Here is an 11,167-nt window from a genome sequence, read left to right on the forward strand (position 1 = left end):
TATTTTTCTCAAAGGAGTCTATTAAGGAAAAAGATTTTCTTTTCTTGTTAGCCTTGTTTGGTGAATTGAGTGATTTAACAATTATACTTCTGAACTACTCCTGACTGCTGGGACTGTTTGTTTTGTTCTATTTTTGTTTCTTTATGCTACCAGGAGGTGCCATGGTATGTGCAAATGAGGAATGCTTTTATGGTTCTCATTCTAACAGGGCACAGATCTTCTTGACCAACTCTATTTTTCTTCATAATGATTAGAGAGAAGTTGATCCCATGGAAAGAACCAGCAGCCAGAGAGAACTGAATTAGGGAATTTAGATTAGAAAGGTGAGAGTTAAGTATGATCTGTGGCCATGGCCAGCATCTGACGACTACAGTGGATAAAAGCAAAGGCTTTAGCATAAAATGAATAATAAAGACTAAATTTTCAAGGACTAAACCAGTGTTTTCCAAATTTCCTATTTTTTTTTTAAATTTAATACACTCATCTCACTTTTCCCTGACAATTCTGATACTATTTTCTTTCAGGGGAATCCATCGTTATTGACTATCCTTACCTTGCTGAGATGATTTTGTAGTTTTATTTTCTGTAGATTGCATTACAAAAATGATACACATTACTTTTTATTTTTATTAATTTTTTGCACACAAAACAATAAACATTTTCTAAAAATACACACAAACAAAAAGATGCATATCAAACATATTAGGGAGGTTGCACATGGGAAGATGGGGAATAGAAATGGGGAGTGGGAATTAAAGAAAATAAATGAGAGAGGGACTTTATATGGATCAGTGATAATAACTCAATCCTCTATTTGACAAAGAAGAAGGAGAAGGAAGAGGAAGAAAAAGAAAGTGGGATAAAGGATCAGAAAGGGAGGAAAATAGAAAAAATTAGAGTATGACTCCAGGGTAGACCTGTTTTGTTGTCACTGGGTTGGTTGGTTGGTTTGTCTGTTGTATTTTTCATATGTTTCGCCATGTTGGCCAGACTGGTCTCGAACTCCTAGCCTGAAGTGATCAACCCGCCTTGGCCCCCCAGAGTGCCGGGACCACAGGCGTGAGCCACCACGTCCAGCCCCCACATTGCTTCTGGCCTCCGTGGTAGACCTCCCAGACGGGGCGGTCGGGCAGAGGTGCTCCTCACTTCCCAGACGGGGCGGCCGGGCAGAGGCGCTCCTCACTTCCCAGACGGGGCGTACGGGCAGAGGCGCTCCTCACTTCCCAGACAATGGGTGGCCGGGCAGAGGCGCTCCTCACTTCCCAGACGGGGCGGCCGGGCAGAGGCGCTCCTCACTTCCCAGACGACAGGTGGTCGGGCAGAGGCGCTCCTCACTTCCCAGACGATGGGTGGCCGGGCAGAGGCGCTCCTCACTTCCCAGATGGGGCGGTCGGGCAGAGGCGCTCCTCACTTCTTCCCGGACGGGGTGGCCGGGCAGAGGCGCTCCTCACTTCTTCCCGGACGGGGCGGCCGGGCAGAGGCGCTCCTCACTTCTTCCCGGACAGGACGGCGGAGCAGAGACGCTCCCCACCTCCCAGACGGGGCGGCGGCCCGGCAGGGGCTGCAATCCCAGCACCCTGGGAGGCCAAGGCAGGCGGCTGGGAGGCGGAGGCTGCAGCGAGCCAAGACCACGCCACCGCACTCCAGCCCGGGCAACACCGAGCACCGAGTGAGCCAGACTCCGTCTGCAGTCCCAGCACCCTGGGAGGCCGAGGCGGGCAGAGCACTCGGGGTCAGGAGGTGGAGACCAGCGTGGCCAACATGGCGAAACCGCGCTTCCAGGCAAAGGAGAAGTGGAGCGTGCCGGCAATCCCAGGCAGCCTGTGCGGCCGGACAGCAGGGAGCCGAGTAGATCGCAGCCTGGGCCACAGTGGGGAAAGAAAAGAAAAAGAAAGAAAAGAAAGAAAGAAGGAAGGAAGGAAGGAGGGAGGGAGCGAAGGAAGGAAGGAAGGAGAAAGGAAGGAAGGAAGGAAGGGTGCTTTTTATTTTTTAAATACAATATAATCACATTTAATATACTTTTAAAAAGTCCCTTTCTTCATCCTAGAAATTTGGATATTCTTTCCTAAAAATCATGCCCATTCTCCTTGACCTCTCACATCGCTAGTTGAAAATGCCTGGACAATCACACTCTGGGGACTGTTGTGGGGTGGGGGGAGGGGGGAGGGACAGCATTAGGAGATATACCTAATGCTAAATGACGAGTTAATGGGTGCAGCACACGAACATGGCACATGGATACATATGTAACAAACCTGCAAATTGTGCACGTGTACCCTAAAACTTAAAGTATAATAATAATAAAAAAAGTGAAAATTATCTGGGCATGGTGGTGTGCACCTTGTGGTCCCAGCTACTCAGGAGGCTGAGGTGGGAGGATTGCTTGAGCCCAGGAGGTTGAGGCTGCAGTGAGCCGTGATTGTGCCCTGCACTCCAGCCTGGACAACAGAATGAGACCCTGTCTCAGAAAAAATAAATAAATGAATAAATAAATAAATGTTTGTTGTTTTAAGATGCTAAAAAAAAAAAAGAAAATGCCTGGACAAAACTTTGAAATATATGGAAACAAAGGCTAAGATTTTGTAATAAATATACCAAAGCAAGATATGCACATCCCATTACAGCATAGACTGCATGGGACAGAGTCATAAGGTTGTTTAATGTAAGTAAGGACACACATTTCTATGAATAAATGTCTATTTATATAGAGGAATAATGCATTAAGAAATGTTTCTGCCCATGGCCCTCCATAGGATATCCTTGACCTCCTTGTTCCTTGGGCTGTAAACAACAGGGTTCAGCAGGGGAGTGATGATGGTTTAGGTCACTGAGAGAAGGAGAACTTGTTCTATAGAGTTTTCTGACTTGGGCTTAAGGTAGGCAATGGAGGCACAGCCATAATGGACAATGACCACAGTGAGGTGGGAGGCACAAGTGGCAAAGGTCTTCTTCCGACCCTCAGCTGAGGCAATCTTGAGGACAGCGGAGATGATGAGGACATAGGAGATGAAGACCAGACCCATAGGGACCGGGATGACAAATAAACTGACAACAAAATTGATTACCTCATTGATAGTGGTATTAATACAGGAGAGTTTCATGACAAGGAGGATGTCACAGAAGAAATGACCAACCACCCTGTGACAAAAAGGTAAGGTAAATATGGATGTTACCTGGACAGCTGCCATGGCCAGGCCAATGCTAAAGGCTCCACACACCAGCTGGACACACACCCTCTTGCTCATAATGAGCATGTATCTCAAGGGATTACAGATGGCCACATAGCGGTCATAGCCCATCACTGTGAGCAAGAAGCAATTGTTGATGGCCAAGGTAACAAAGAAGAACATTTGGGTAGTACAACCTGCTAGGGAGATTGGCTGGGTCTGGGCTACGAGGCTGGAGAGCATCTGTGGAATGATGACCAGTGTGTACACTGTCTCTGAGCTAGCCAGCATGCTCAGGAAGAAGTACATGGGGGTGTGGAGGTGATGGTCAATGCGGATGATGGTCATGATGATGGCATTGCCAGCCACGGTTAATATGTGCAGGATGAGAAAAACCACAAAGAGAGTGATCTGATGTTTGTGGAATCTGGAGAATCCCAGGAAAACAAACTCTGTTACCTCTGTGAGGTTCTTTCTTTGCATTCTTTAATTGCAATGTCTGAAAGCAATGCAAGAAGTCATTGTGAAGAAATTCTTATCATGACATGAATTCTAGAACAGGGATAGAGCAATGACTATAGAAAATACTAAGAAAAAAAGTCAACTTCTCTGCTTTGCGATCAGGAGCATTCTCGCTCATGTTATATAGCTACCTCACCATCTTCTCCCTTTTCTGTTTTTGCTGTCTTCTTAATGTTCTGGCACTGCTGGCACTGTTAAGCCTCTGGCCAAGGAATTGTCAATATGTGACACTACAGCCCATATCTTTTCAAAGTGCCATCATAAATATGCTGTTTTGTAGTGCATGGAGGGAGGCATTTTCTTTTACAATATGCATGGCACAGGAGTCCCATCCCATGCCATCCTGGGAAAGCCCACACAGCTGAGACAACAAAATGGGGGTGAGAGAGTTGGACTTACTGAATTAGAACCATTGGTGAATAGCTTCTGGTGACAGTATAGGGGAGCAGAATCAAGGTCAGTGAGAGATGACCTTCAGGAACACTTCAGTGGGAGTGAAGATGAGGTGTTCTGGGCCCAGCCTAGATGGTCTAGGGGAGGCAAACCGTTGGCAAAATTGATTTATTGTGAAAGTATTAACAGAGGCTTAAGGTTTGAAGACATGTAAACTAGAGAGAGAAGTGGAAGTTGTTGGAAAAAGAGAGAAGAGAATCAGCAACACAACAGAAAGTTGGACCTTGAATTTAAAAAAAAATAGCTGATTTCTTTTTTGGCAGAGGGAATTCTAAGAATAAAGAGGTGTACTATTTGATTTAAAATTGTTTGCTGAACTATACTGTAATGTAAACTCCCTTGAGAGCCTCAAGAGCCTTTGTTTAAAGCTTTTATATGTATAATTTTCAGTTAGTGGTAGTTAGGAAGTAAAGAGAAGTGGATGATGGCACAGTGCAGAAAAAGGTATTATGTGCAAGGAGTAAAACCCAGACTGAGGAAGAAAAACCACTAGCTTGTAATGACTAGAAGAAATACAAAGCCCTCTCCTGCCCTCCCATCCCCCTTACAAACACACACAATATTTGCTAGAAATTTGGTGAGTGAGTCTGGGATTCCCATCATATATCAAATGATGATTTGAATCATTTTGCTTAAATAACAAGTAACACTAACAGGCTGGGGGATTTTGGCACACTTAGGGAACTTTCACTAGGAATCTAGGAAACATTGTGGGTGTTTTAGAAAATAGTCCATCATGGAAAATGAGGCAAATGTTTCGAGTAGAAATGAGTGTGTCACTAAAATTAAAGGAATTTGCCTTAAAAGACCACTGAGATACCAGTTGGATAGGCAAAGATTAAAGAGAGTCACAGTGGAACTCCAAGCAGCTTTTTAGAAAGGATAGGATGGAGCTATGGCTATGTAAATTTAAATTAACTAAAATAAAAGAGAATTAAAAATTCAGTTAGTCATATTAGCCACATTTTAAGTGACAAAAAGCTACATGTGACTAGTGGCTATCACATTGGATAGCTCAGCTATCAAACATTTTCTTTTGTTGGTAAAAGTTATGCTGGACTGTGCTGTTATGGTGTCCTACCATGAACAGATGTGTGGAATACATTAAATAACAACCACAAAACGAGCTATTTAGAGAACAATACTATGATATGCTGCCATATGGTTAGGAATATTTGTGTGTGTGTGTGTGTGTGTGTGTGTTTGTGGATGTTCATAAATATTTGCATATGTGGGGGAAAAAAGCCTGAAAGAATATAAACTAGATATTATCATGAATTAACTGTTATATTGTGCTGGGGGTGCTATAGGGAACTTTGACTTTTATCATTTTTACAGTGATGATAATGGCTCATTTTGAAATATTTTAAGCATAAAATTATAACTCATAAATAACTTGGAGAAGTCAAGGAGGATTACAACTGAAAACATATATTCAATTGATTAAGAAGGAGGCTACCAATGACCTTATTGCCACAGCTCTAGTAGAGGCTTGGGCTAGAAAGCCTGATTATGTGGAGTAAATAAAGAAGAATTTTGTTATGTTAGATGAGAACAACAGATCTCATGTGCCTTTTCCCTTTCCTGATGAGCCTATTGCAATGAGTGACAAAATATAGTTAAGGCTATGTTGAGCCAGAAAAACTATAAACATATTTGGAGTAGGGAAGGAGGGAAAGTACAAAACTGAATTAAATCAGGAGGAGGAAAAATCTTTTGGTATCTTTAATTTAGGAGCTGAAAAGTGCTGCTTTCACCCCAAATCAGCCACCAATTTGTTGTAAATATGTTTCATGTAAATATAAATTTACTTTCTTGGAATAAATTGTGAAGCTATAGACAAGATGGCTAAGGACCCACTAGATGCAGGGAAACTGGGTCAGTTACGTAAGACAGGAAAAGAAGTTTATTACCTATGGTATACATTTGAATTGGATTGAATGGGCAACAAAATAATATCTTAAGACAAGATATTCATAAAACTTGGGGAAACAAATGCAAAAATGAAAGGTCAGAGTAAGATGTGGGAGCAAGAGTAGCCCCTTCAAACCAATGTTCTTTCCATATTGTTTAGTATTTATTTGGAGGAAAGGTGTGTGATGTGTGAGGGAAAGGTAAAGCCCTGCCATAGGGGAAGCTATCAATTCTCCTGCATGTGGAGCTCAACTACAAGGGAGCCTACAACACTAGGCTCAGCCCAAACAAACAAACGAGCCCTACAGTGATTGGGCTTTGTCCTGCACAGAGTGCAGTTAGTGGCCATCCATACCTCCTAGAGCAGGTGCCATTGCTCGCCCTGATTCTTCCAAGTGTTCTTCCCAGCCACATCACTCTCCCTGAAAGGAGTTCTGTGTTTCACTTCATTTTGCTACCTATCCAGCGATGTTTTAGAGTCCCTTCGAGATTAAGGGCAATTGCCTGGTTGTCTCATTTTTTAACCTGCCACTTTCTGAGGTGCAGAAGCAATCTAAAATTATTACTGTGAGAAATTATGGCTCAAATGTCAAATACACAGCTATTACTGTCCCTGGAAGTAAGGAAGGCCCTGGTGAGAGAGATAAGGAAGTCTGGGACACAGGAGGAAATCACATTGTTAGTTCTCCTTGGTCTTCTTAGAGCCTTATACACACAAAATAAGGCAGCAATGAGCACCAACGTTTAGCTTGAGAAGGGAGAAGCGGTCCCAGAGGGTACCATGGAGCCAAAGAAATGTATGGAATGGGTGGGTTTGTCTCACCTGCAGAGGTTTGCCAGGGTGAGTTCTCAGTGGTTAGAATGTGTCTCAGTGAACTTAAGGGCTATGTTAGCACCAGATGGCTATCCCGCTCTCTCTCTCTCCCTCTCTCTCTCTCTCTCTCTCTTTTTCTACTGGTTTCTTTTCTTGAGTCTCCACCCAGCCAGAAGCAAGTGCAGCTGAGCATAGTAGCAGCAGTCCTTCTACCACCCAAATCTGGACCTTCTCTGGCTGAACCCTAAGGGTGTTTCTGTAGAGGGAACACACCAGTGGATAATCTCAAAAGCACAGTATAGAACAGAAAGAAGCTTTCAAAATGATTTATACATTCCAGAAGGATAAAAACCCTGTGGGAGAGTAAAAATACTGAAATGTGCTCATGCATCAAAATGTTAGTCATGAAGTCAATATTCCTACCAGAGGAAAAAGAAAAATAAAGTGGAGGGGAAAACACAATTTGAAAGTGTAAAGGAAATGCCATTTGCAAGGGGAAGAAATTATTACAACAGCCATGGATGCCCCCAAATATTTTGATCTTTATAAGCAAAATTTGTTGCTGGAAACAGAATCTGTGTTAAAAAAATTAAAATATGCAGGTAGGCAACACTTCTATAAACATATTTTGTGTGTAAAGGAATTGCACAGTTAAAAAAAATAGTGACCTGCCTTTTTGGTAGAGTTTCCATCCCCTCCCTTCCTTTCCCTTATTTTCCTTCCCTTTCCTTTCTTTTTTAAACAAAATAGATCTAAGGAGCCAGAGAAGGAGGAGTCAACAACTTAAGAAACTGATGATTACAAGAACTATTTGAATAAATAAGAGAATAATAACTTTTCTTTTGTACAGAAGCCTTCTCAGACCCAAAAGTGTCCATCCACCTTCTGCAGTTTGTGGAATCTGTCTGTGTTCAGTTTTAGAATAATTGTGACTAATTTACAAAAGATCATGACAATTCTAGGAAATCTGATTATCATTTGTCTGGAAAAATAATTGACAGACTCTTGATGTCTTTAAAAGTTTAGCCTTATTTGATTGTCAGCCTTATTAGATTATTGGGTCACTTACATTTCACTGGACTCTGGCTAAAGCACAGGGTGACATTCACAGAGTCCCTTTGGCCCTTTTTGCTTTGGCTCTAGAAGAGCTGCCCCCTTAAACTCTATGATTAGGAAAAGACTCTCAGAGGAGAAGTTCTTCTGTCTAGCTCTAGTCTCCTGCATCAATTTGTCAAGAGACTTACCATGTCTCCCATGGGTCTGCACAGTCAAAATCCAGAAATGAGCTGAGGGATCTCATTACACGCAGATCACACTAGGAATATTGAGCAACCTTTGGTCTCACATGGCCTGCTACTTATTTTTCTTCAGGGAAAAAATTAGCTCAACTCAGTTGAAGACATGTTGTCACATGGCACTATCTTTTCTTCTTTTGAATCCCTGTTAGTGTTTGGTCCTTGGTTAGTTACTGTCAGTGAGAATACACTCATGTAAAAGTCAGATATGGTGTCTCTCTTTGCATATAGAAAGAGCTTACATCATTTCTCCTGCTAGCAGAGGCCATGCATTGGTTTGGTTAGGTAAGAATTAGTTTTGGGGGTAGGAACTGAAAATGGAGCATGAGTGCTCATTTTGATTTGTCAGAATATAAAAAGAAGTTAGGGCAGTTGATTAAATTTTAGATCATCATCCTCCTCATCACTACAGCTAACAATCACTGAGCACTTGCACTGTGTCAGAACAGGGACTGAGTAGGTGTTTTTGTATGCATTGTCATACCGAATCCTCATAGGATCCCCATAAGGATACTGAGAGAAGCTGTTGCAACAGCTGGAGCTCTAGATGAAGTATTTGTCTTTGACATCTCACCCCAGGCACAGCTGTGTGAACCCCTCATAGATTATGGGCTTCAGTGAAATATGTCAATAACATTAGATTAGCTTTGCTTCTGGATCCTGTGGTTGAATGTGACATGATGCAGATGCCTTTACCAGTGCCTGAACTCAATGGTGGTCTCTCGAGGTATCTCCCATGTTAAACTCAGAAAAGTGGCCACAGCCAGACAAAAACAAGATAGAAAATTCTGGAATACAAATGGAGTTTAGTTTATATGATAATCAGCTATTTAGTCTTGACAAGATAAGGATTAAAGACAATTCAGGTCATGTTTCATTTTTTCTTCTGTCATTTGAATGGTCTTGGACACCTAGGACATTCTTTCTAAACAATGCGAAGTCTCATGAATACCTAAAAAGTCTCCACATTGCATTCCAAATGTGACTATACATTGATCCTATCCAGTGCAGATAAAATATATTTTTTTAATTTCCACTTCAACTCAAGTCTTAGCTAAGGCATATCCCAAACTAAGAGGCCTCATTGCTTTAATCTCAGAGCTCCACCCAGAGTCTCCCACACAAAACTCACAGAAAACTACCTGCAAGCCTTCTCATCCAGCAAAATTACTTACGGACTTCTGTTAAAACCAGTCCTGAAGCTATGTGGCTAAATGGTCTTACCTGTTTTTCTGTAGTCAAAAATAAGAATCAGATCATTACTTGTATAAGATAGAGACTCAAAAATTGCTTTTCTTATTAGAGATGACTCTTGGTTTTAGCAACTCATTGTACATCTTGTGTACTACTTGTTCCCTAGTATCTAACAGCCTTAGTGGCAAGTATGGGAAAGGGGGTGATTATCTCGGTAATTATTAAATCACTACAGAACTATGTTCCTGGGTTATTGCGCCTCCAAATCCTTCCATTTTCTTTATAGATTCTGAATTATTCAAGTAGTTTCCTCTGTGACTTTTGCTGCTTTCTTTGTTGTGACAACAACTGTATCTGAGAAAAATGCCGAGATGACATTACCAGAAATTCCATCCTTATTAGTCTGTTCTCATGCTGCTATAAAGAACTGCCCAAGTCAGTGTAATGTATATAGGAAAGAAATTTAATTGACTCACAGTTCCACAGTGCTGGGGAGCCTTCAGGAAACTTACAATTGTGGCAGAAAGGGAAGCAAATATGTCCTTCTTCACATGGTGGCAGGAAGGAGGATCGTGGAGCAAGGGGGGAAAAGTCCCATATAAAACCATCAGATCTTGTGAGAACTCACTCACTATCATGAGAACGGCATGAGGGTAACTGCCCCCATGATTCAATCACCTCCCACTGGGCCCCTCCCACGACACATGGGGAGTATGGGAACTGTAATTTAAGATGAGCTTTGGGTCAAGACACAACCAAACCATATCACCATCTCTATTATAAATGATGTTAAAATGGACTCTCTTCAGTTCTGAATGAGCCATCAATATGATAGATATTAATGATAAAAATAATATACACAGATTCACTCAAAGAATTCATGAAGGAAATGATTAAGAACCATCTCTATAACTCTTCTATCTTTTGGCTAGAACAAGGTGCCCCGAGAAGACAGAATGTGGGGATAGGCAGGAACTTCTCCAAAGAACTTCTTTGCAGAGAGCTGCTGTTTTGCTGTTGTTGCTGCTTTGAGGGAGTATTAGGTTATGTTATTTGTATCTTGAGAAGATTATTATTTTTTACTTCTTTACACAACCTCAAGCCTAGTATGGGGGCTTCTGTGGAATCACTGAGGAAGCTTTAAATATCCCTCTTGCTATTGGGAGACTCAAAGTACTTGAGGAAGCTGCAACCACTGTGTAAATAGGAAAGTGTTGTCTATATTAAGACCATCTGAGACTTCTAGAATTTATAGGGACAAGAGATGTATAAGTGTTTCTTTTGGCTGAATTACAGACAACATAGAAGAAAGAGCTTACACGTAGTGATTTTGTATTCTGTTCAAAAGAGCCATTTTAAGAGGCAGAGGGTTCACAAGAACAAGAAACCTGTCACAAACACTCTATCCTGAGATCTATGCAAGTAGTTGCAAATGATCACCAAGAATAAATAATACCTTTAACTTAGGGGATAAGTGAGAGGAGGACTGTGATATCAACCTGAGATAGAAGAAAGCCTAAACATGTGAGAGATGGATTACAATACAGGCTGATTATTGTTAGGAGAAACCCACATGTAGTTAACACAGACTTATTAGAATGTAAATTCTAAAATAGCAAGCACCATGATTGTTTTATTCAATATTATATTTTCAGTATCTGGCATTGCCTGGCGTATTTTTGCGAAGTTGCTCAATAAATAGTTGAATGAATTGATTATATCACTTGGAAGTACACTGGTTTCATTTCTAAAACTTGTTTTGGGTTCCTAGGCAAAGGGGTTGTTAAACCAAAACACAATGATAGAAA

The 11,167-nt window shown here is 41.6% G+C and overlaps 1 protein-coding gene across 1 annotated transcript in view; it reads right to left on the bottom strand.

Moving 5' to 3' along the window:
* Positions 1-2,819: 2,819 nt before the first annotated feature.
* Positions 2,820-11,167, bottom strand: part of LOC100582113 (putative olfactory receptor 10J6) — a 143,694-nt gene continuing 135,346 nt past the window's right edge. The window contains exon 3 of the mRNA XM_012511000.2: positions 2,820-3,651. Coding sequence (XP_012366454.2) covers positions 2,820-3,651 — 832 coding nt within the window. The remainder of the gene's footprint in view (positions 3,652-11,167) is intronic.

The sequence above is a fragment of the Nomascus leucogenys genome, chromosome 12, assembly GCF_006542625.1.
Source record: "Nomascus leucogenys isolate Asia chromosome 12, Asia_NLE_v1, whole genome shotgun sequence".
NCBI classification, from domain to species: domain Eukaryota; kingdom Metazoa; phylum Chordata; class Mammalia; order Primates; family Hylobatidae; genus Nomascus; species Nomascus leucogenys.